The 25,444-nt window shown below is 47.1% G+C and overlaps 2 protein-coding genes and 1 long non-coding RNA gene across 3 annotated transcripts; 1 reads left to right on the forward strand and 2 right to left on the reverse strand.

Moving 5' to 3' along the window:
* Positions 1–307: 307 nt before the first annotated feature.
* On the reverse strand, positions 308–17,340 carry LOC135815283 (E3 ubiquitin-protein ligase UHRF1-like). The gene is made up of 21 exons (XM_065328558.1): positions 17,065–17,340; positions 15,345–15,521; positions 14,675–14,701; positions 13,895–14,094; positions 13,498–13,576; positions 12,595–12,684; positions 11,640–11,680; positions 11,238–11,302; positions 10,558–10,587; positions 9,546–9,619; positions 8,912–9,024; positions 8,452–8,485; positions 7,851–7,940; positions 7,382–7,489; positions 6,719–6,823; positions 4,799–4,905; positions 3,778–4,015; positions 2,816–2,878; positions 2,273–2,360; positions 1,670–1,983; positions 308–1,099 (listed from the first exon to the last, which is right to left on the reverse strand). Exons 1-21 carry the CDS (start codon positions 17,215–17,217, stop codon positions 953–955), a joined length of 2,343 nt encoding a protein of 780 aa, XP_065184630.1. The 5' UTR covers positions 17,218–17,340; the 3' UTR covers positions 308–952.
* A 1,025-nt stretch (positions 17,341–18,365) lies between these two features.
* On the reverse strand, positions 18,366–21,574 carry LOC135815287 (fas apoptotic inhibitory molecule 1-like). Its single transcript, XM_065328564.1, has 3 exons — positions 20,604–21,574; positions 19,705–19,754; positions 18,366–19,342 (listed from the first exon to the last, which is right to left on the reverse strand). The coding sequence occupies exons 1-3, from the start codon at positions 20,983–20,985 to the stop codon at positions 19,130–19,132; spliced, it is 645 nt and encodes a 214-aa protein (XP_065184636.1). The 5' UTR covers positions 20,986–21,574; the 3' UTR covers positions 18,366–19,129.
* LOC135815288 (uncharacterized) lies at positions 21,215–25,424 on the forward strand. Its single transcript, XR_010553279.1, has 2 exons — positions 21,215–21,328; positions 23,472–25,424. It is a non-coding gene; the product is annotated as an uncharacterized LOC135815288 (long non-coding RNA).
* Positions 25,425–25,444: the final 20 nt, after the last annotated feature.

Below are 25,444 nucleotides of genomic sequence, written 5' to 3' on the forward strand. Positions count from 1 at the left end.
CGGAATTATTGGCAGATAATTGCGGATTTGGGCCAAATCACAAAATTTGTTGCATCTTTAGAATCGCTATTAATTTTGCGTACTGTGCAAATAACCTACATGTACGTACAGAATCATGGAAAGCACTGTATACTGCGTGAAAAGTGCATACCGGTAGTTTAGTGCTTCACATTCTTCAGTGCGCTGCATGCATACGACTTGGGGGATTTCGTTCACAGGCAAGCATCCTGCTATACTGACTACATACACTAGCAGCTGATGGGATAATACCATCCCCACTTGCACACACATGTAGTGCCCGGTTGGATAAACGACAATCAATGATTATTGCCATGAACACAGGAGGACGCAGATGAATATGCATTGTTTGCATGGGACAGTAGCCTGCAGCATGTACACATACACAGAGATATTGATATGAGGAGGGCACACAGACCACCTCAAAATTCTAAAAACAACAGCAGATCAAGAAGCTACCGCCGGCACAATGCTGCACAAGCAATGATGAATTTCAACCACAGTTCCGAATATCACAATGAAACAATACGAACGACATCCTACCTACCCTCTAACTCTGTCAGAAGATCACCAAAAAGTAAGAAGAAGAAAAACTTTCAAACAAAGGACGAAAAAGAACACAAAACACATATCTACTTGGAAACGGTTGATATCTCAGCACAAGAGAGAGGGAGAGAAGACAAATCCATTATTAGTCCTAGAGGAGTATTATCACGTAAAATGTGGATGAGACTTGCATATATCCACTAGTCAGTCTTGTCACGGGTCTTGCTAAGCGGTGAGAGGAGTAAAAATCAAAAGCATGAGCCAAGAGCGCTACCCGCAACTCATGCTACGTGTAAGAAGATTTGGTGCAACGGGTAAAACAAGAGATGGATAAAAAGTTGAAGCATAAAAACAAGCTGTCCAGTCGGAGAAGAGTTGAGAGCACCAGTTACCGACCCGCTCCGTAGCCGGGGAATAGGGACGTGAGTACCGTGGACAGCTCTCCATTGACGGCCAGCGACATCTTGCGGTCCAAGTCCCCGCGACATGCAGGGCAGCAGTAGACTTCCGCTTTGAATGAGCGTTGCAAGCATGACTAGTACGATGGCACAGCAGAAACACAAAACACACATACACGTACATCATTTTTATATTGGTGAGCACACGCAAGCCGGCACACAGCACAAGCAGAGTGCACACACCTGCATGCAAACAACCAGCCTGCGCATATCACAAAAGGCTATGTCGGTCACGTAATCAATGCTCCGCATGCACTAAAGGATTTGTCCCAAGTAGCACCTTAACTCACATCATGTGATGGCCAGTGACATCAACAAAGAAGAAGAGACAAACAGCACAGCAGCGAGTGTCAGCCGCTGACACAACAACAACAGTGCTGACAGTGCTTAGATCAAGAGTACATGAAACCCAGGAGGTGCAACTTCTGACTTTTTCTGCTCCGGGATTACATCATATTTGGTGCAGATCTGAGGCGGAAAGTACACGTGAGCTGCAGTTGTGCAGAAAGAGGCCTGCTTGAATCCTGCGTGTACGCACCACATCACTGAAATGATTAGATCGCGGAGTTTTGCCGTGACAGCAACCCATCAGAGCTGCAAACTCCGGGTTTCATGTACACTTGCTTAGATCCGTAGCTGTAGCTCACCTTGCAGACGCTATGTTTGCATACAGTGGTGACCGGCATATACACCAGGTCCTGACAGCAGATGCACATGAACGCCTCCTCAACACGCTTCAACAGGTCCTCTTCCTTGCCCTTCAGCAAACCGTCCCACAGCTTCTTGTTCGTCGCATCCTTCTTGATCAGATCGCGCTCTTCTTTCTCAAGATGGTAGACGGGTCCGGAGGTCTTACTGGGAGACGTCTTGCTGGGTGTCGTCGTCTTGGTTGCTGCGGCTGCGGACTCGGCCACCTTCTTCTTCTTCTTGGCAGGCGTGGCTGACTTTTCTTCATCGTCCCCTGTGCAAAAAAGAACCGCAAGAAATCAATGTACAGAGCCACAGTTGCCAGATTGAACAAGAGAACTGACGTTAACCAAACAACGTTAGAACAAAACAAAGATATTGTATTCACTACTAGTAATCGAGGGAATGGAAAAGGGAAAAAGTCTAAAGAAAATATTGACTGTCACCACCAGGACTCGAACCAGGGACCTTCGCTTGAGGAAAATGTTGTATATTATTATATTGTACCACACCGATGCATAATAGTGAGCAGCATCAACAAGTCAGCAACTACCATCACCCACCAGCAGCGGCTTCAGAACGTTTGCGCTTCTTCTTGGCTTCCTTCTCCTGCTCCTTCTGCGCTTGGCTCTCCAAATAACCCTCGGGGTACTGCAGCCAAACACAAACACAAATACACAACACATGCAAGCGGAATAAAACAACTTTAATAGTTAGGTGAACGAATCAATGAGGAAAATCAAAATCCAGCGTTAACGTTACGTAAACACTCCTTCTCTCCTCTGTACACTGCACTAGAGAAAAGAAAGATGGGCGGGTGATGACAGGGACCGTTACTTTGCACCTGCTAAGTGGAGTTGCGATTTGCTCGTTGACCTATCCAGTAATGCAATAAACCAGGGTTGGTCCTTAAACACTGGCGCAAGTGAGTGGCGATGTAAAAATAGTCTTGCCATGAATAAAATCCGTATTCATCCCGGTACACGTCTGTAATTGCCACTATGTGTTCCGCACTACTGAAGAAACACTCCTAAATTTTGGATTTACACAGCACACCTGGCTGGTTCGATTTGAACGAGATCAAGAGCGGTGCATGCCACACATACCTGCAGCGTCAAGCCAAGCTTCTTGATGTTCTTCTTGCCTTCCGTGGTCCACGGTGCTGGAGACTACAGTGAAGAGGTCAAGATGGATAGGAGATGGACTATATCATATCACAGTAAAGAAGTGCATGCTTCTTTCCAATATGCCAGTCACCGCGCTGTAGATTGACATGACTGTGATTATACACAGTGACAGTGCAAAAGGAGTGTCAACAAAAACTCAATTCACCACACCCACCCACACACACCCACGCACACACACTACACATACGCACAAGTTCTAGTGTTGAAACGATCTCACCGGGTACTCGTTAGCTCGCTCGCCAGAAACTCGGCTCGTTTGCACTAACGAACACCGTACACCGTACACGTGGCAGTACATGTCGACAGGGGATTCATAAACTATTTTAAGACTCCCTGGTCGATCGAGAGTCCAGTCCCGCGCAAAGTGAAATCACTCGCAGTTACAGCACGGTGACTGTATGGCTGCACAACACTGAGTTGTTTCAGTTGTCGTTGCAGCTTTGGTAGACTCTACTGATGTCTTGTTCCGCATCTGCTGACCTGTCGCAGGATACGCTTCGGTCACCTCTCCATTCGAGTGAAAGTTACGCTCAGTCGTTTGGAAGTTTTCTCCCGCGATTCAGGGAAGAACAGGGCTACTTGCAATCTTTGCAAAACAGTCTATTCTTACAAAGGCTGCATCTCGACACCAAACAGCAGTCCGAAGTGAAGCAGCAGCAGCAACCCCAAATGCCGGCGGTGATAATTTGAATCAGGTGAAAAAAATCGAACTTAGAAAAAAAATATTCCAAAAATCATATTTGCCTCATCAATGAAACAACTTGTTAGCTCGCTCGATAGCTTGCTCGTGAGTGGAACTGATCGCTCGTTTGTTATAGATACGCTCGTTTCAACACTACGCACAACACACACAGACACACACGATAAAATACCCTCCGTACCGGGTCATCACGGCGGAGCAGGTAGCGCCAGACTTTGAAGCCAGCTGCGCCCTTCTCCGGCCAGTACTTGACGATCTTGTAGAGGCCGTCATAGCGGCAGCCTTCGTCCGGCGCGTACTTTGAGTGCTTCTTGCCCTTCGCGCTGCGAACAACGCGGACTGGCCTGCCCTTCTTCCAGTCCTTTGCTGAGCCACCGCTCTTGTCGTTGACAGTAGCATCACAGTTCTTGGCAAGGGCTCTGCACAGCACAGCACAGCCATCATAGATGAGAGAACAACACAGAATACTATCAATACAGTTGAACATCGATTATCCGCACATCGACTATCCGACCATTCGATTATCCGTAACAGTTTTTTTGGGCGCACGTGCCGTAGAGTACGCACTGTGCATGTAGTGAGCCATTCAAAAAATACGAAAATTTTGAAAAGTAAAAAGTAAAAAGGTCGTGCGGCTAGTAATAACCACTGAAAGTGTGTGAGTGACAGTTTTTCTTATCCGGAACATTTGCCTTATCTGAACACCGCCTGACAGTTGTCTGCCCAGAGGTGGTCGGATAATCGATGTTCAACTGTACAATAGATTCATACAGACAGTCGAACATCAAAACAACTGGAGAACTATACAGTGGTGTTCATCCAAGCCACAGCAATGCTCCAGTACTACGTCAAAGCCACAGCAATGCTCCAGCACTACGTCAAAGCCACAGCAATGCTGCAATACCAAGTCTAAGTACATGACCGAAGATTGGTCAGTTACCCATGCAGCACTGAAAACACTAGGAAAGCCGGGGCACATCAGCAGGAGCCAAAACATCAGAACCCGATAAGAAAGTATGCAGGCGAGGCTGAAAGAGACACTGGTATAAGACATTTCACTGTACAATGTACAAGTATTGAGGCAATTCCGATTGGTGCAGCCAGACTATGATGATCCCCTGTCGAGGCAAACGACAATGTCAGGTCATGAGAATCCCCGGTTGCAGACGCCAGGCTAAGCTACACTACCACCGCGGACCTACTTGTTCATGAGGGTCAGCTGCTGGTCAGAGCTCTGCTTTGCTTCTCTCTTGTTACCGGACAAGTCACGGCCACCACTGCCAGTGTAGAAGAACTCGACACCATCATCCTGGCAGACAACGAGGGAAATGAAGACGATAGACAGAAGTTACTTTGTGTGTGCGTTAGAAAACCATGATCTAACAAACATACAGCAAATACTAGTAAATTCAGAAGAGCGAGTACTTTAAAAGCTATTATTCGAACGAGCCGCATATTATAACGATTTCCTAAAATTGACCGGTTTAGGTGTACCAAAGGTAACGACTCTCACTACCAACAATGTACGTACGGACTTCTGTATAGCGTTTTCTATTTTAACGACAGATTTCTCCTCGTTAACTCGTTAGATTTAGCACTTCGTTATATATAGGGCTTAAAGGGGAAGTTAAGGCAAAAATTAAAATTTCACCAGTTGTAGTCTTCGGGGTGCTGAGTCGAATGGCCGTGGTCCGAGGAAGCTGAGACGCTCCCTTCCTACTTGAATCCCAATCGAACTCGCGCACTTCCACCGAAACTGGGTGACTGCGCCCTACTAGATGGGGATTTGTATGCAAAATGTCACTAAAAGCGCCATTTCGTTCTTATAAAAGCACGGATGACCGCGATTGGCCCATATGTTGTAGTCTTTTGGACGCTGAGTCGACTGGTTTTGGTCCGAAAAGGCTGCGATGCAGCGTTCCTCCTTTATTCCCAATCGAACATGGTTGAAGAAGCGGTCACGTGCTCCTGGGTGCCCAAATCACCTGGTCACCACGCCAGCACGCGAGAACTTTCACACCAAGGTTCAACTCGAGTGACAGGATTGCACCCAAAAAAGGTCAAACAGGCTAGTAAGTTGTACCCTGCAGGCACGGTGACCAGCTGACTGGCGTACGCAGGAGCACGTGACCGCTTGTTCAACCATGTTCGATTGGGAATAAAGGAGGAACGCTGCATCGCAGCCTTTTCGGACCAAAACCAAACGACTCAGCGTCCAAATGACTACAACATATGGGCCAATCGCGGTCATCCATGCTTTTATAAGAACGAAATGGCGCTTTTAGTGACATTTTGCATACAAATCCCCATCTAGTAGGGCGCAGTCACCCAGTTTCGGTGGAAGTGCGCGAGTTCGATTGGGATTCAAGTAGGAAGGGAGCGTCTCAGCTTCCTCGGACCACGACCATTCGACTCAGCACCCCGAAGACTACAACTGGTGAAATTTTAATTTTTGCCTTAACTTCCCCTTTAACAGTAATACATGGCTCACCAAGTATGCAATGCCAAAAAGAGATGGCCGCAAATCCACACAATAAACACTGCTAACGGTACTACTGCAGTGCTTCCATGAAGTTTTCACTATGTTTATGTGCAGGCGTCTCCGCACCAATGCACACACTTGCCCCGCTCATTCCTCACTCCTCCACACCAGTTCGCACGCGCAGATCTGTTGACGTTAGTATGCACGTCGTTAACACTGACTAGTACTACTCCGGTGCATGAGACAAAAGAACACTGCGAGTATTGCCACTACATGGACACACAGGACCATGAGCACAGAGTACATAGAGAGCTGGCCAGGAAAATCTGACTTCGTGCATGAGTACTGTGCCACAAGTTGCACGGTGGACATGTAAGCTGCGCTGCGCTGCATAGCTGTTGGGCGCCAGAGGCTACTTGAGTCTGACCCAGGGCGCAGAAAGTGTACCCATGGTTGGACTTCACTGACCATCACTCTAATTATTTAATACATCTATAAATTACTAGCTCCCGCAAAGATTTTAGATCTTAGCAGGGTGGTGGTGTTCCTACGGATGCTGAAAACCCAGTCTGAGTCTCAAGCGAACCGTGAAATCAATCACTAGTACTGTACAATATATCAGCACAGTACAATCATGTACCTTGTCGTCTTCATAGCCACCGGCGAGCACCAGCGAGAATGCTCCCTCCTCGGAGCGGCCTGCAATACCAGATACGTGTGGCCGATGGACACCTGCTTCACTGACCTGGAAGATGAGCACACACAGAAACACCCAAAGCAAAGCAAAGGAAGACATTGCAAATATGCCAAAACATGTGGATTCATCTGCACGATATCCTGCAGAATGACAGCACTGAGCAGTAACTGCTGCAGAGCAATGCTCTAACAGCGAGGCATTACAGAACGTGAGTAGGAGGAAGCCACATAAAGACAAGAGAAACGTTTTCCAAAGTGGCTCACTGGCATCCAAACAAGAAATGAAGTCAGCCCCACTACTCACACCGGCCATAATAAACATGAGAACAAGCGCAGAGTGGCGCGTGAAATGTACCACAGCATTGAGCATCAATACGTCACACAGCCTGCTACTGATGGTGAGAAATACAACACTACCGAGGAAGGCATGCATACAAATGAAAACTAGTCAAAATTATTATGAGTCTGTGCCACAACAGCTCAAAAGTTCTAGATTTAACAGCACAGCGTGCGTGTCACTGATAGTAACAACACTGACTGGAGTCCTGCAAAGTCACACACAATTCTGCACCAAAAGAGAGAAATCACGCATAGCGTGGGAGCATACCTGGACTCTGAAGCGCCACAGCGACCCGACGGGCACGCCTGGTATGGAGCCGAAGTGATTGGGCGGTACAATGGTGCAGACTTTGGTGCGACCAACGCATGCCATGCCCTATGACAACAGCAAACAAGACAAGTTGAAGAGAGAGCAGCGCTACAACCAGACACGTGCCAAACTGCGCTCACAGTGACACTGGTACCCGGAGACAGTGCAATGGAACACAGCGATACATGTACCAGCATTGCTCCACTGGCATCAAGCTTCTACACACAGTCCTACTGCAAACTACAGAACGCTATGAGATATGCAAGAAAAAAGGATACCAGAAGACGAGTGGTAGTTACACTTCTACATACACCGAAGCCCAAGCAACACAAGCGTCTCTTGATAGAGCTTCGTGTTAGCAGATATTGTCCTGTGTAAAAAAAACCGAGGCTAGAAAGTGTTTCACAAGAAACTCTGTTAATCTTACCTTGCCCCAGTCGCGCGTGCATGAGCCCTGATTAGAAGCCATCTTTGACTTCTTCTTACTGACACGCATTTTTTCACCGGCTTTGATCACCTGGAGGAGGCAAGCAGGACGCAACAGAAAACACATGCGCACAATGAACAAGGCTGACAGCATAACAAGCGCCACCGAATATATCTTAAATATTTATCTGTTCACAAGCAAGCACGAGGGTAACATGGATGCAGCTAATGGGATTTCGGTCTTTGACCACTTGGTGGTGGGTCTGATCTACTCACCTCCCACCGTTTAGGCGCTGCATCTGCGCCTTTGATCCTAGAGGGTGGTGGCGTTCCCACAGCGGATGCGGAAAACACGGCTTCCAGCCGAGTCTCACGCGAACCGTGAAATTAAATTTAAGCAAGCACACCGCTCACAGTCGACACGCGCTACAGCTATTTAGATTGATGCTTACAGCAGCGCCCTTGTGGGACAGTGCCTGCTCACAAAATGTTTCAAGCATGCAGACTGAAAGGAGAAACAATGGTGAAGCGAAGGAACAAATACTAGTAACCCGGACTCGGAGCGGATAGAACAGTGGTTGCGCCAAAAGCACAGTACTCACCTCGTTCTCATCATTCTTGCAGTCGGGACAATACCTGCCAATCATGACCACGTACACACACACACGGGAAAGGAAAATCAGACCCAAACAAGGTTGTATCGGTACAGGCCACACTACAACAGGACAAGTAATCACAACACCTGCACCACACACACACACCTTTGACCTTTTGACGCCCATCGCCTTGCGATGATAGCAATGCTACGGCAGAAGCCATAGCAACTTGAGCTGGGATTGCACCATTCAACAGCTTGCAAGGCTGAAGAATTGACCGTCACTATTCAGCCTGGTCTACACCATACAGCTATTTGAAGTGACTTTTTCTGGCCAGTGAATGCCTTTCACACACACACACCCATCAAGCTGTGACAACCGATACAAATAAAACGAGGTAACACCGTTAGCGGCGCCACACTCCTTCCCGCCAGTCACAACAACGAACCAGTGGCGTTACACTTACCATTCTTCTTCCTCTGGCAGCTCCTCCAATGGCGGGTTCAAGCACCACAAGTGGAAAGCGCTGTCACACTCATCACACAATATCTGTTTGTCCGGCGCGTCTTTACCACCGCACTGTGCAAGCCACACAACACCAGCCAAACACACAAAGTCAGTCGCTGAACACGATCATCGGGTGTTCCTCCCAATGCCAAGTATGCATCTGGTTGAGATCAGTACTTCACAATGCCTCTGCGCAATGTGCAGCTCCAGTTTTTTTTTGTCAAGTACAGCATGTGTGGCATCAATGGAAAGGTAATTATCTCAGCTACCTAAAAATAGCATTGAAAAGGGAGAAGCGGCCATGGGAGAAGATAGAAGCGGTCTCAAAGTCAGCCCAAACAGCTGCCATGCGGGGTCCATTGCACATGTATACGCGAGTCGTGACTGCAGTTTTCACCTGAACTGGGCCAGAGCTGAACTCCCTAACAGCAAAGTCATTATTGCATTGTATTCATTACGCCTCAAAGCACAGGGAGAACACTGGCCAAGATAAATAAATACATCGCCACCCCCCCCCCCCCCCACAGCTAGGGTAGCGGACAGAGCAGAAACGGGCATGTCTCTTCACACCCACACCCACAGAGAAACCTCACCTCGGCACATGCGCAATGCTTGCACTTGCGCGTCGGAACATCCTTGCACCATCGGCAGTCGGGAGCATTATTTCCTGCAAGGCAGCCGGGGGATAGAGAGATGGAAGACGAGCAGATCTTAACTAAGTGCACAAGAGCACTACAGAGTGAATGCAGTTAAATGTGCCTGAGACTCAGAGAACCTCCATCTTCTCTCCACACTAACATCCTCATGAGACAATATGCTTCATTGCGTCTACTCAATTTTCACCGTAAAATGGGGGTATTAGTGAGGTTCTGCAATACGTGAAACATAGAAATCACGTAGAGAGCAGGTGTCTGGGTTAGAGCGTTTTGGGTCCAGATGTATACGCGTAGACGAGGTTCTCTACGTTGTAGCACACGCGAAGAAAATGCGTACGGATCGGCGGGTATCATTGAAATGCAGGCAGAAACCTGCCAAATTTGGAAGGGGAAATTCCCAGTACCCATTCCACGTGATTTCTCTACGTGAATGTAGAGCAGAACAGATTTCCTTTACGTTACGGGAACGCGAAGAGTGTTCCCAGGGTTCTTCGCATCGCGTTCCCGTATCGTACAGCAGAACATCACTATTGTCAATAATACCCCATTTTCGGGGCAGGGCGCCCCTGGCACAGAACCCGCTCGTCAGTAACTACTCGCATGTGTGCAACCACACAGACACACAGAAACACACACCAAGCCTGGCAGGTGTCCAGAACAGCAACACACACTACATCTCAGTGGCACCAAAATTTGACTACACTCATAAATCGGTTATCCGGACCCCAAAGTTACAGGCACTTTGGTCTACCAGGTACCCTTTGGGCAAGTTTTACTGGAAATATTACTACTCTTTCGTCACTTTTGTGAAAATAGTGACGTCATATGCCATATTTAGGGCCTTTCCCCATCAAATGTATGCGTTTCGGAGTTACGGGCAGTGCGTTCCCGGACCACCCGGGTAAGCGAGGTAGGAGTGTATTGACATGCACACAGTAACAATGCTTACTTTTGTCACCATCGCCGTTGGCTGATTCTCCTGAGCCATCGAGAATGAATGGAAACACAAACAAAAGCAGAATGTCAAAACAGAAAATATGGCGAAAGAGAAAAAAGCCGCACATTTCACGATACCACAAGATACCGGTGGGAACAAAAGTGCGCCGTAAGTGCATACTCTCCCACTGGCCCCAGAGTGTGCAACGCCTGATCCAGCTCTGCATAGGCGCTTGGTCGAGCGTAATCGGATCTTCGCGTCATAATACCGTACAGATCAGATTCCGGGCACATCCCGGTCGTGAGCAGGACACGAGATTGGTACACATAACATCACAACCCTGTAGCACCCGTACAGTTTGTGCATTCCAGCGCGACTTTTCTTCACCAGAAATACCCCCAGACGATCGACTCCAAAACAAAGGCGCCCTGCCTCGCGCTGGTGTCGAGCGTATGCATGACATCAGAAGATCCGACTACGCTCAACCAAGATGCAGAACTGGATCAGGCATTGCATACTAGTACTGGGGGGGGGGTACGTTGTACTCTTGATATAAGGTTTCTCTGCAGTATGGCTGCTACACCAGGGACAAACAACAACAGGAATACATGTACAATCACAAAGACACACTCGTGGAACAACAGCGGCAGAATACACAGGTCGTAGCCATGAGATGGAAAGCACACACTTACCGTTCTTCTCGATCTGGAAAATATCCAAGTGAACGAGCTGTACTTCTTCGCCTTCGACGCCGTTCCTGGAAATAATAGGAAGAACGTGATTTTCTTAGAGCTTGTACCAACAAAAGGCCAGCCGCAAGATTCTCCTGAGTCAAAGACACATAATACCCAATTATTCACTGGTTTGAGGGAAAGACACAAATGGGAAAAGTCTGAAGAAAAAATTGACTGTCACCACCAGGATTCGAACCAGGGACCTTCGCTTGAGGCCAGCGATGCTCTAACCACTGAGCTAAGGTGTAGCCATCATCCCAGCAGAGATCGTTCAACATTCTCTTCAGACTTCGTAACTCACACTTCCTGTGAATGCACACAGTACAGGCGGGTGGAAACTAACTCAACCTATGGACATACCCTAGAAGCAGTCGGACAACAACACGCTTTGCTGCGGCATCCTGTCAAACAGAAACACAGAGGAGACAAACACACAATATTGGATGACACTGGTTTTGTTCAGATTTTGTCTTACTAGCATGATAATTATGATCTCTCCTCGCAGAGAATTCATCATTTTGTATGTGTGGGTGTCATGGAGCTATAAAAACTTTTTTTCATGAAATTGACTCCTGGATTTGGGGTGGTCGACTTATATTCGGGAAAATATGGTAGACCCGCTGCTACCGTCTACACCGACCCGTGAGCCAGCTGCTGCCAGTACTCCTGCTGATGGAACCAGCACACCGCGCACTAGCACAACTGACCTGCCAACTGCAGCTGCTACCACACATATTGCCGAGTGTAGCGATAGTAAACATGTGAGCATTGCCTGCCACGAGGCCGACCCCTTCAGTCAAAGGAGCTCCACACCTTCCTCATTGAACTGTTTCCTAAACAGGCGGACAACACTGACAAAGCTTGCTTCCTGTGCTAGCTCCAACGCCAGTGAAGCACTCAATAATACATTCACGTCTCTTGCCCCCAAACGTTTGCATTTTGGTGGCTCAGAGAGCTATGACTATTGTCTCGGCCGTGGAGTGGCCAGTAAAACGATTGGCAACCAGTATGTACCTCAGGAGATGAAGGAGGCTGGACTCTCTTCTGGTGGACATACACAGAAGTTTGCTGGGGGTGCTGACCGGATAAAGGCCCGAGAACGTGCACGGCGTGGCACCGTGGTGTATGCCCAATCAAAATGTATGTGATTCGCAGCTGCGGCCATTTCAAAGTTAGGGCAGTGCTCGGTTTCGGACCGCCCGGATAAACGGTATGAGTGTATATACCGGTAGCTATTTTTGAAAATAAAACTTCGGCCTGGCATCATCACTACCTACACCATAGAATAGCAAACTACACTTGACCCAGTACACACCTTGCTGATGACTTCTGCGTCGTACCACTCGCCACGATCCTTCGGCGTATCACTGTTGTAGTTCACCATGTACCGCTCGCCAACTTTAAGCTGAAAGTAAAGTGAATGGCAGAAAACACACATCATGGCAGGAGGGTATAAACACTGCTACTGTTCTGAAGTGGTGTGTTGCTTTATCACTTTCCCCCCGAACTTATGATACCGGACATATTAGCGGTATAGTGCAATACACCTACCATCGTTGCTCTTTGATCGTACAGTGGGCGTTCACCGGCAAGAAGCGAGCACTCATTGTCGATACAGATATAGGAAAGACAGACAGAACGCAGGGTAATGGCCAGGATTTTTGCCCAGCTGAGCTGATCTTCAGCTAGGTACCGAGCACGGCACTCTACTATAAGATTAAAGGAATGGGCATAGTCCGATGCTTGGATTCAAAACCAACCAGTGGTAGCCCAGCACAACCAGCAGCTGACCCAGTGCTGGCTCCTTCTCTGGCACGGCAGGTGCATGTGAAATACCGTAAAAGCCCCTGTATACGCCGACTCGAAATTACGCCCACCCTCCGTGTACACGCCCAGTCAGGGGAAGTCAACACTTTTGTTTCAAAATAGCGCCCATGCCCATGTATACGCCCAGGTATGCCGGCAACACCAGTACATGTACAGGTACTGATACCTAATACTTACTGCTGTCCCTATTCCGAGTATACGCCCGGTTCCAAAATAACGCCCCGGAAATCGAGGCTGCTATTCTATACGCCCGGGGCCTATACACGGGCTTTTACGGTAGTGTCCGTATGTGACAGAAAAAAGTGAGAGGCACACTGGAAGACGCTGTTGTTATACAGACAAAGTGTGCAACGGGAGGCAGAGCCAGCGAGAATGGCCTTCAAGAGCTTACATTAGCGATGTCCACCGATCTGGCCGCTTTCGGTCGAACATTATCTAACGATAGCGCTGCAACTTCATGGTCATCGTAGCTGAACATGGAATACAGCATAGAAGGGGAAGAAAGAATAAGAAGACCAAACTCGAAATGAAGGGTAAGCAGCAGCATTTGGCCCTGTACAGATTTTTCATCAACCACCGCACCATAACTGCGCTCTTCAGCCGACCTCGACACGTTGCCACAGCACACCATCAGCCACCATCAGTTGAGGTAGGCTGGAGAGCGCAGTTGTGGTGTGGTGGTTGATGAAAGACCAAACTCCTTTCCAGAATCACACACATCAAGTGGGCTATACTGTGTTCTTCGCCTACATACAGATATTGCAGCATCGACTCCGAGAAGACCTTACCCGTCGAAGTGTACATGGTAAAAGATGTCGGCACTGTCACCACCGTTAGCCGTGGCGGCGGACTCCGTCGTTGAACTAGAATCCGACGACGTTTCGCCTTGCGATGCGGTCGATTGGCCATTGCCGCGGGTGACACGCTGGATTTTCGCTTCGAACCACGCTCCACAGCGCAGATCGCGTGCGTCGACCTGATCACCAACCTGTAAGAATGTGTAAAGTGAATGAATAGAACAACACATGGTTTGGGCGTACCATTCTGCACACATGCGAGTAGCACTCAACTATGTGCATGCAGTTAACATACAGATCTACAACTATAGAGCACGGACATCTGCAGGTCTGTCCTTCCACCGCCGGCTGTCTTTGTGTCTGTGTGCACATTGACGAGCTGCACAGTCAAGGATATGGCGGTATTCATTTCGGCTGCTTGTGCAGGCTTGCTTGCTAGCAGATCAATAATGAAGGTGTACTGGAGCGTGCCACCATTCGCAGATATATGTACATGCAGCACTCTCACTGGATGGAAAAGAGATCCGTAGGTCTTACTTCAGTATTATGCAGCGATTCTGCTGTACAGTACTAAACGTGCGTGGAGCTCATGGCAATACTACAGTTCCCCTGCGCAGCTCTTCATACACGGCATTTTTTGAAAGTTCTGACACAGAAATCCCAATCTTTCCTGGCCCGCTGCACATGAAACACTCCCAACAGCTCAACTCAATGGGACACGCTACAGACGATCGATGACAAGACACTTGGACACCACGCATCTGAGCTCACCTTGAACATGGCACCTTCGATTTCCTCCTGCAACATACGCAAGCACACACAAACACTGGAAGTCACATGACACTCGTACTTTGCTTGAAGCAAAAACTAAGTAGAAGTGATGAGTTACTCTAATTTCAGAATTTTTTGGTGCTCAATGTTTTCGGTATGAGGGCAAAAGGCCAGGTTAGGTGAACAGAAATTTTCGGTGGAGAGAAGCAGTTACCTATTGGATTATGTGTGTTAGACTGTTAGTGTTTGTTCGGTGTATTGAAATTTTAGGTATGAAACAGATGCACCTATTAAATGTACCGAAAATAAAAGTACACCGAAATTTGTGAAATTACAGTATTAGAAGCCCCCCTTCCCTCTGGGCATATTACAAGTTCATATAATGATATAGCAGCACATGACTAGACACGAACACACACACAGTGGACATTGGGGGTAACAGCACTCTACTTCAGTGATGAAAAAAGTCACTGTCTTCAATATGACACTTACGCCGAGCTCCAGAAAACCTTGGGCAACAGAAATCAGTTGTTAAACTCAAAGTGTTGATATAAGGTAATACTAGTCTAGTATCCACTCTCCACTGTAACTCATGCACGTGTGCTTTTCCGTGTCAAGACCTCCCATGCACGTACATGTATATACCCATGCATTGCGTGCACAGCCATACCTCCTTTGCTTCCTCGCCTGCTGCATCCATTGGCTCGTCCTTGACCTCGTCGCTTGTGGACGAGTCGCCATTGGAGGGCGATGCCAGTGTCGCTACAGGCAGCACTTTGCGGATCATCAGCTGGATGATCTCGTTCAAGCCGACGCTGTAGTCGAACAGTGTATGGCCATCTTCCAGCTGATTTTGGGAGGACACGGAACACAACAGAGCACATTCGACATGGCTAAAAAATATAACAGACTCTTGCTGCAGGTATGTGAGCTTGGGGGTTCTGGGGAGCAGATACAGATTGCCAAACTTAATTATAGGCTGCAAAGCATATGAAATTAAAACTCGTCATGATTCCTTGGTCTTCTGTACAATAAAAGTACATGTACCAAGGGATTTACTAGTAGTAAGGAGCCTATGTGAGTGGAGGATAAGGGGCAGAACACAACCAGGACATGCTATCCTGGCACGGTGTTCAGTTTCCTGAGCAAACCTGATGAAGTAATGCACAATGAATGGAACAGCAACTTAGAGAAACAGATGTGCACATGCCTTCAGCAACTAAGTTATTACGTATACTTGATATTAGATTTAGAGGCCATGACCAGCAAAGTCAAGTGACAGTAGTCACTATCCTCCCATAAACTCATATAACCTCTTAATGACTTATACAGTCTACAACTGCAAGCGACCCGGCGAATCGCAGTGACCGATGACAGTCTCTGGAGGAATTAATCGTTTAATTTACAGCGTTTTCGAAGTAAGTTTTACCAGGTCACCTGCCAAGATGCAGTTCACGCATGTGCCACCAGGCCACCAGTTTCTGAGCACTGTTGCCTGTTGGCCAGCAGCCATGTCAAAGAAAGTCTTCAAGTCCCCATGTCTCTGCGCATATCAAAATGCCTTTCAGGCTCAAACCAGATTGACCATTGATCATGATCAATGGCTGATGCAGGCCACTGACACATTCCATTCGCAAGGACACTCTTTGCAGCCTGCCTGCTTGCACAGTGCAGCGTATGTGGTGCATATGTGTACCAAATCGACTCAAGCCAGACAAAGCATGCAGTGCTACTGGCTAGCTACAGGACTTGCAGCCATTGTTGTGTTCTAATCTAAGCCAGTGAGGGCAAAGCTTGCATGTGCATATCATGTGTGCAGGCTAGGCAACAATCCCTGCCGTTTGTCTTGGCTATGTCACAGTATGTGTCACTTGGCACTAGCAGCATGTGACCTGAAGCCAGCATGCCGTCACAGTGCTAATGACACATTGAAGTTTTCTTTCCCAGGCTCGGCAACAAGCTCTGGATCGGAGTCCATTCGCCGCATGGCAGCCACACGAACAGCACGCCAACTCCAAAAAGAACATGACCCTAGCAAGGAGACACGGTCATGTGCTCTGTACATGGATCCATTTGAAATCAACCTGCCGAATGGCATAATGGCCATGTGCTGTTGATATTATCAGTGTGAGTGATTGAATATATGAGCTAGTCCTGTGAAAAGCGTTCTTCTCATGCTACGACCCACACCGGCAAGCAGTATCGCCCAGCTCTTGGTACGTTCACACTAATCAAACTCTAATCAGGCAAACTCTGTTTTATTAGTTCACTTATTTGATCCCGGACAAGTCCACGGCTTCTGTCGATCCAGATTGTTTCCCACGGTGCAATATCTTATATCCACTAGCTTACGCTACGCCAGACAAATCACAGAGAACTTAGAAGTATACCTGCTTTCCACGGTAGAACAAACGCTGCCGCTCAGTCTCCACTTCAAATTCTTCAGCGATTTTCTCCCTAAGTTGCTCAATCTTAGTCAGCTTGCTAAGCCCATCAAACCGAGCAGACTTGCTGCCGTCCATGAGACGGACCTGGATCCACATCGTGCGGTCCAAACGGAGTGCAAGTAAAGTCAAATCCTGAAGAGAATGAAGACGATGAAAGGATGAAAGAAGTGCATTCAACCTGCTTCCACACAGACAACTCCGAAAGTGGCTCAGCTGATCCGTTCTGTTGTGGTTTGAGTTTGTGTGTTTATCTCAAGACGAAATTTTGGCGCGAAACCCCGGCCCCAGCGTGATCACGCTCCACGTGGCACGTGCAGTCGACTACACACTTTTGTTTGGCGTCATGACGCTTCTAGAGTAGTAAGTATAGTACTCAATCTAGTAAATAGTACGTAGATCTACGTCTACAACTGTCTGTACCGATATGATGAGTACTGTACTGACACAGTGACAGTCTGAGATGACATAATACAGTCATTGTGGAGTCAGTGTGTACGTGTGTAGACTGCTCCCTAGGCCCTGGACGACCATGGTCCATGTGATGGTAGACCATGACTGTACAAGGACAGTTTGTTCGACAGTCCATTCACACTGACTCGCTGTTCAGGGACTTTTTGCACAATAAAACTCCCCAAACAGGGCAGGTTGGCGGTAGATCTACTGTCTGTACATCATTAGATTGTACAACTCCCTGGTATATCTACATGGACGTGGTGGTGGTTGCATTGCAGGGGCTCCGTCTCAAACAATAATTAATTACTCAATCAGTCATGTGCCAGTGTGTTAGAGGCCTGAAATCTTTCTCTTTCCGCCATTTAAAATTACGAATATCATCCCGTAACTTCCGCGTAAGGCGTAACTCAGCCGGAACACACATACATGTACATGTGCACACATACACATCATGAAACATTTGCTGCGTGCAAGTTAACACTGTGCAGTCAATCCGTATGGTTTACCTTGGAGTTCCACGCAAGCAAGAAAAAGCTAAGCGTGTAACCTTACGGTACACGATGGCTCTCACACCCCGGCTGCAAACTTGCTTTGAATTTCCCTGCCATACGATTCGGTCCATTCCCTGGCTGAAAAATCAAGGTGGGGCGGGGTGCTCTCGCGGTACTTTACGGCAAATATCAGTTGCCGTGGTTGAGCAGCACCGCTCTTCCCTATGCCAGGAACCTTAGCCGAACAGAACGAATGCATGATCACACATGGACAGCACACACAAATGTTTGTCAGAATGGTTGACTAAAAATTACAATGACTGTAACGTTACGCTGATGAAATGCTACGGAGCAGTAGAAAGTTAGCTGAAACCATAATCTTGGGATGGGAAGGCACTGTTTCTACAGGACATGTACTGTGACATTCATTGTGCTGAGACAGTGTGCTACCATGGCATGTGATATCAAGTTCTGACAAGGAAGAGCCAAATCTCAACTTGCCCCGGAGGCCGCAACTAAATAGCTGCAAAAACACACACTTGTCACACATTAGCATGTGTGTTCAAGTTTACTAAGTCCAATGCCAAAGAAGCTACACTGAATAGTGTCGAAAAGCTGTATCATCACTTTGTCACTTTTAAAAGTGAACTTTGACCAGTAATATGGTATAATAGACTCAGATGGAGAGCAGATTATAGCAAAGAAAAGCCTGAGGCCCAAGGAACTACAAGTTACGCTATCATGTCCACTAACAAGTAACTGGTGGTGTTAGTGGACATTATAGCGTAACTTGTAGTTCCTTGGACGGTCCTTTTCTTTGCTAATAATATGGTATAGATTCCTACTCTTCATCACTATGCTGGAGGACATAGCACTACAAATCGTATGTTGAAAGTTTGCGACTAGGGAACACTATGATCAATGCTGTTCTTCAGAGAAACTTTGGCTGTGTGGCTTTTATTGCTTTGTGAGCCCACAAAGCTGTAAAGGCGGGAAACTTCACGCGGTTCAGAGCTCACCCACAGATTACCCGACCGTCTGATATCATCGGATTTTCCCCACGGTCAGGAGGGTCGCTCCGTCTCCAGTATCTTGTCTCGTGTAGCTACCGGGACAAGTTTGTCATGCACGTACAGATCGTAGAGCATGCCCTTGAATCGGTCCTGTGAACTGTAGACCTTGATCTTGCAACACGCCGAGTCGTCAATCATGAAGTTCTGCCATGTGCCGGTGTGGCTTTCCGAGCCATCCTCATCATCTGAATCCATAAATTCAGCCTGGAATGAAACCACACGGTACAGAAATCCATGGCCACTGATGAGAATGAGTACCATGGGGTCGTCCACACCGAGCAACTACGACACTGTACAAGATGGATACCGTGAGCTACATGTACGTATGCGCTTGAGCGGTCTGGATCGACATTCTCTGCACGCAGTCTACAGTGGTTGATCTGGACCATGGTCTATGCCATGCTGGCTAGTTGACTAGGTACATACATGTAAGTTTCACATAACCAGGCTGCCGAATACTCAACCGATGTGTGCGTCCAACCACGGCGCTGGGCTCGTTTTTAAGCCTTATACAAGTGCATCCACAAAATCAATGTATGTCGTACACATGTACTGATGTCTCTTACCACTGTTTCTACTTTCTTGCCATCCACATATATCGTTATATCAGATTTTTCTGCAAAACAAAACGTACACAACAGTGTTGAGTTATTAAAACTACCCGGCATATGTATCAAGAGAACCACTGGGCGTTGGCACTGGCACACAATGCTGCACCACATCAAATATCAGTACCATTACCTGCGACCAGACCACTCCACTGAGTTGCTTTGACCCATTCCATCATGTGATTGTGGGATTTGGGCGGATAAGCATTATATTGTAGAGATCCGAGTCTCCACGGTGCTGTTACACGATTCCACGCAGTCACTCTATACTCATGCGGCATAGATGCTATGTCCACACCGCAAGGATAGAGGCTAGGCGAATGATTTCGTCGGGTTAAGCAGCGGATTCCCTTATGGGCGCTAAGAATATAGCGTGAGTTAGCGGATTCGCTGATGTGCGCTATGAATGCAGCGCGAGTCGCTTGCACTAGTGGAAGTGCAGTGCTGTGCCACTACTTCGCCAAAGCATCTCAACTGATGATGTAATCACATAAACACTCAGGATACTAATGGAGGGTTCGAGGCAACTTTGAGCCAAAGGAGGGTGGGGGTCACAGAGCGAAAATGCGGCCACAGATTGATTGTTTTGTATGTTGCATTCTTGTTGGTAAAAGGCAATGGTGGAACATGGAAAAATGGGTGAACAGTTTGTTTCCCTTACCCACCCCCTACAAATGTTCCCTGGCTAGAACCCTGCAATGCCTACATGAGAAGGCAAACGAAGGCAAACGGCATAAAATCAGAGGCGGTGATGATTGCTCTACTCAGAGTCCTTTTCTACGAATTATTTCCCTTCATACATGGCTGTGAGTGTGAAACGTTAGTACTAGTGCCTATGACATCAAGATTATTCATACCTAGCACAACTCGTCGTGGCTGGCCTTTGATCATAGGCAGCCATGTTTTCGTCATCAAGCCGTTATCCTTCAAAAACGTTTCCAGTGGCTTCTTATTGACGATGAGAGTGTACTTGAATGTCCATCCATGCTCGCCAGGATCAATGAGCACCGCGCATTTGGTATCGCCGATCCGGAACGATTCCGTGCCGAGCAAGTTGAAGACAAACTCCTTGCGCACCACCACGTCGCCGTCGACAAACACTACTCGCCGGCCAGTCAGCATTGCTCCATGCTCGAACGCCACAATGTGAGTCTTGTCCCGCAGTGGCACTTTCCACTGCGCCACGACGTCGCTGCCCTTCGAGAAATCTTTGTACGCCTCCTTGGACTTGGACGCCATCTCCTATCACCTGCAATGTACCGGTACTTCTCCGACTGTCTATTCTCTTCCCGGCCCGGCGGTTGGGTTTCCCAAGCAAGCGTTTGGAAACGCAGATCTCCTGAAACCGCTAAGCTCGGCGAGCACGCTGGTCTTCAAAGAAGTAATCTCGATGGAACTGACTGAGTCCTGTGTAAGTCAGAGTCACGGATACTGCAACAGGCTACTGCAGGATATCGGTTGATCAAAGCACACCCGTGGCAGAAAGGTAACGACTATATACAGTTTAGTTGTAGTGCAGGTCTACATGCGACCTGGTAGCACTGTTCGACGAGTTCAGGGATCGGGGAAGGAGGAAAGACAAGTAAGTTTGTTAGTAACAACCCAACCGAACGTTGCACCCGGCCGTACCCAAAGCAAAAAATACCAACAATGAAACATTTTTCACTCATGACGGCTGCTGTACATGTGTCTGATGTGGGGAATTAGAACGGGGTCGCCTTACATGACGACGCAAGCGCTATCTTGAGACCAGATTCGGGTGGATATGTCTATTCTCGTGTCGCGGAACTAAAGAAAAAACAACCCCGCTGTCAGTCTAGCAGTACCCAGTAGATCTATGACTATGTTGTGTCGGCGAAGTCTACGCTTAGCAATGGAATGGGATACTTCAGTAGTCGATATTGCGTGGACCACGCTTCGCAAACGTAAAGCCGCTGTCCGCATGTGTCAGCTTATAAAAATACAGTAGACTCGTAGATCTACGCCCAAGAACGCGGTTTCAGAGGGCCAGCCTACTGTAGCAAAGTATTACATTGTACAGTCCATTTCAAAACTATACACGCGTACCTAGGCAAAAACCGTTATGCCAGCATCTATACCACATAAAATCTGTGATCACTTTGTGCATAAAATTTTCCAAATTGGGCGTCTGCTATCCAATCCTTTAGAAACTATATGAGAGTAATTGTGGAGCGATTCTGAGCAATATTCCGAAAACTATTCTCAAAAGGTTCCAGCCAAATTTGAAATATTTCAAAAACCCTACGCGTCTATAGTTTTGAAATGCACTGTAGTTCTTATTTTTCAGCGCCCCATGCCCAGGCTACGTTCTTATTTCGCGTTCTTACGCGTCCAACACGACCCGTGACGCTCATGTACAATGCACTTTGCGCTACATGTACCGGTTGACTCTTTTTCGTGTAAAAATGTCGCGTTCTTAAAAATCTTGGACTTCGTTCTTAAATCCAGGCTGGGGAGTTCTTAGATTTCCAGCCTGGACGTTCTTGGGCGCCACGTTCTTGGGCAAACGAGTCTAGTCTGTATAAGGTGTCGATCTCGCTGTAGAAGGTATACCGTATAGTGTAATCATGGTAGATCCACCAGGCAACCTGTAGATCTACATAGTCATTGTAGATCTACGTTTCAGGATATACTATAGAGCTCACTGACTTGTCAGTTTGAGCACTCTGGCAAGGTACGTTCGGACCTGATTAGAAATTTGTATTTCCATTGCTATCAGGTTCGGCCTCATTTCCTCTGTGCTGCGCTGACGAGTCCACAAAGGACGAAACAGTTCTGTCCGCAGATTGAGTATAGTCGACTAGTCTGTCCCTGTAAGGGAAGTATATCCTAAAATCAAAATATTCACCAGTTGTAGTCTTCGGGGTGCTGAGTCGAATGGTCTTGGTCCGAGGAAGCGGAGACGCTCCCTTCCTCCTTTATTCTCAATCGAACTCGCCATTTCCACCGAAACTGGGTGACTGCGCCCGACTAGATGGGGATGTGTATCCAAAATGTCACTAAAAGCACCATGTTCTTATAAAAGCACGGATGACCGCGATTGGCCCATACATGTACCGTACCGTATTTTCCGGAGAATAGTGTGCACCAGGGAGTCGTATAGACCCGGGTCTATACGACTCCCTGGTGTGCACTTAGGAGGTACTACTTCTGGCCCCAAGGGCCAAATTGTTGGTGCGCACTATGCTCCGAATATGAAAAAAATGAACATGTACTTCGAAAAGTAGGGCAATGCATCAAACTGTTACGAAGTGTGCCACCTCTGACCCTGCGCAAACCATCTGAATGCACTTTTTATGACAATGGTCGCACTATAGTACATATTGTACTGTCTTTATGGTTTAATACTGCACTCAAATCTAGGCTGCACATTATTCTCCGCATATACCTTGAATTGCCAAAACATTGCTTATAAAAATGGGGTGCGAATTATACTCAGGTGCGCGTTATACTCCGGCAAATACGGTATGTTGTAGTCTTACCACAGAAACTGTTTATCCACCCTCCCACACCAACCTTCAATTGTAATTAATTATTATTCCCGTAGCTATGCAGAAGACGTTACTTCAGTAACGTCTGGCGCTAGCCAGGGTCCACACAGCTTTAATTTGGTATTTGTGTGTTTGTTTGTTTGTTTGTTTGTTTGTGTCACGCCTGGCGCTATCCCGTATCTGTCCCGTACCGTACCGCACCATCAAACACAGCTGGCCACATACAGCTGGCCGCAATATTCAAATAGGGCTTTCAAACGCAAGATCATAACGTGAAGCAACTTGGAAGAATGGGTATGAATCAAGAGTACATAACCCCCCAGAGTGTGCAACTCCCACATACCCTGCTGTCCCGACAGAATTTCAAGTTGACGTCATTTTGATGATGCAATGCGCACTGTACACGGATTATCAGACGAATCCGGAACCTGTGGTTGACCGAAGCCGATCGATCCTGTACAAATTATTGCAAAGAAAAACGTGTGATGCGTTGACACCCGTACACATGTTCTAAATCCCTGGTGCAAGGAGCGGTATGAGCTACTACAAAAGGTGAGTGAAATGAAGGCGTGGAAGCAGGTGAATGTGATAGAGTGAGGAAGTGTGAGGTGTAGGTGTATGCGAATGAATACGTGTGTGAATGCTAGGTGAAGAGTCTCAATTTTGTGACATTTTCTTTCTGAATGCATAGATCACCTTTTGTAGTAGCTCACACCGTCGGAACACTCTCACATCTTTTCTTCTAATTTCTTTCGTCTTCTCTCCCACTTCTAGTTTTTTTTTCACACCTCACCTTGTATACTTCCCACTATCCTATAACCTATAAGTAGTTTGTTTCTCCGTATAGCCTCTATTGTGAGACGATTTTTCCCTGATGATAGTCTCAAGAAAATCGATTAGGAACAACCATTATTTTTAGATACATGTATTCTCATTCATCATTTTAATTGCTTTCTGCACTTTTTTTGGACATCTTTATGCAGTTTTCCCGAAGTGCTTTCCATGTTCATGTACATGTAGGTTATTTGCACAGTATGACTTGTACTACTCCCAAGTAGATCTACTGCGCAAATAGCGTTTCTACGGATGCAACAAATTTTGTGATTTGGTCCAAATCCGCAATTTTCTGCAAATAATTCCACAAATCTCTGGCAAGTTCCACATCTTTTCGCACTTTTCGCCGCATATTTTGTTGTTTTCTGCCGCAACGAAATTTTCTGCAAATTCCCGCAGGGACAGACATGTACAATCATGTAGATCTACAAAATGTTTAATGTACTTTGAAGTACATGTAATGACTGCAAAAGCCTCAAGCAATGCACTCCTAGATCCTTGCCTTCTCGGCCTCCCGCAGCCCATGCAGCCTTCGCTGGCTCGACTATCATGACAATCATGATTATCAGGGCCGCCGGACCTGGTCCCGTTGGTCAGGTAATCACCGGACCAACATTCTAGCCACCTACACACGTTCACTACTTTGGAGGTCATGTGTACACGCCATTTCATACACAACTTAGTATGAAAGCCTGAAAGGCGCTGAAACTACCGGACCTGCTTCTTATTCCGGCGGTCCTGATTATGCCTTTATGGCCATGGTTGGATTTGTCAAAGTTGTGTTGGCCATGCTCAAACATGTGTGTTGACATCCAATAATGCATACTCTCAGTGTACCTGCCCGGCCCTAGCCCTCCTAAGTCCTGTTAGTCGCTTGGGCACTTTCAATTTTCAAAAGTCCTGTGTACATTTGAGTCCAACATTTCTAGCGCTATCCTAGCTGATAGAGTGGGTCTCTAGGAGTGTTTTGGCACTAGGGTGCCATCTCGGAGCTGGGGCATAAGGGAGCGGCGAGTGGAATACTGCGTGTCCAATTTCCTGTACAATTTAGATCATGTAACCATGGTAACGGCGCTGACTCATTCAAAGACTGGCAGAATTTACGTCGTATTGTCGACTTTCCGAGTTGCCTATGTGACTGTAAAGTACACCAGGCACGCAGATACATTGAATGTTTGATGATAGGATGATGTGGACTGTATAGACCTCTTCAGGTTCCTGAAATATCATACTATTTTTGGTTCAAAGCTAGCTACACACTAGAGCACAATCAGGTATGTACAGTAGAAAGTTACTCCTGTGATTAGTTTATACTATTGCAGAGTTCCATTACTAGATTCAAAGTTCCATAA

Source organism: Sycon ciliatum, chromosome 4 (genome assembly GCF_964019385.1).
Source record: "Sycon ciliatum chromosome 4, ocSycCili1.1, whole genome shotgun sequence".
Classification (NCBI taxonomy): domain Eukaryota; kingdom Metazoa; phylum Porifera; class Calcarea; order Leucosolenida; family Sycettidae; genus Sycon; species Sycon ciliatum.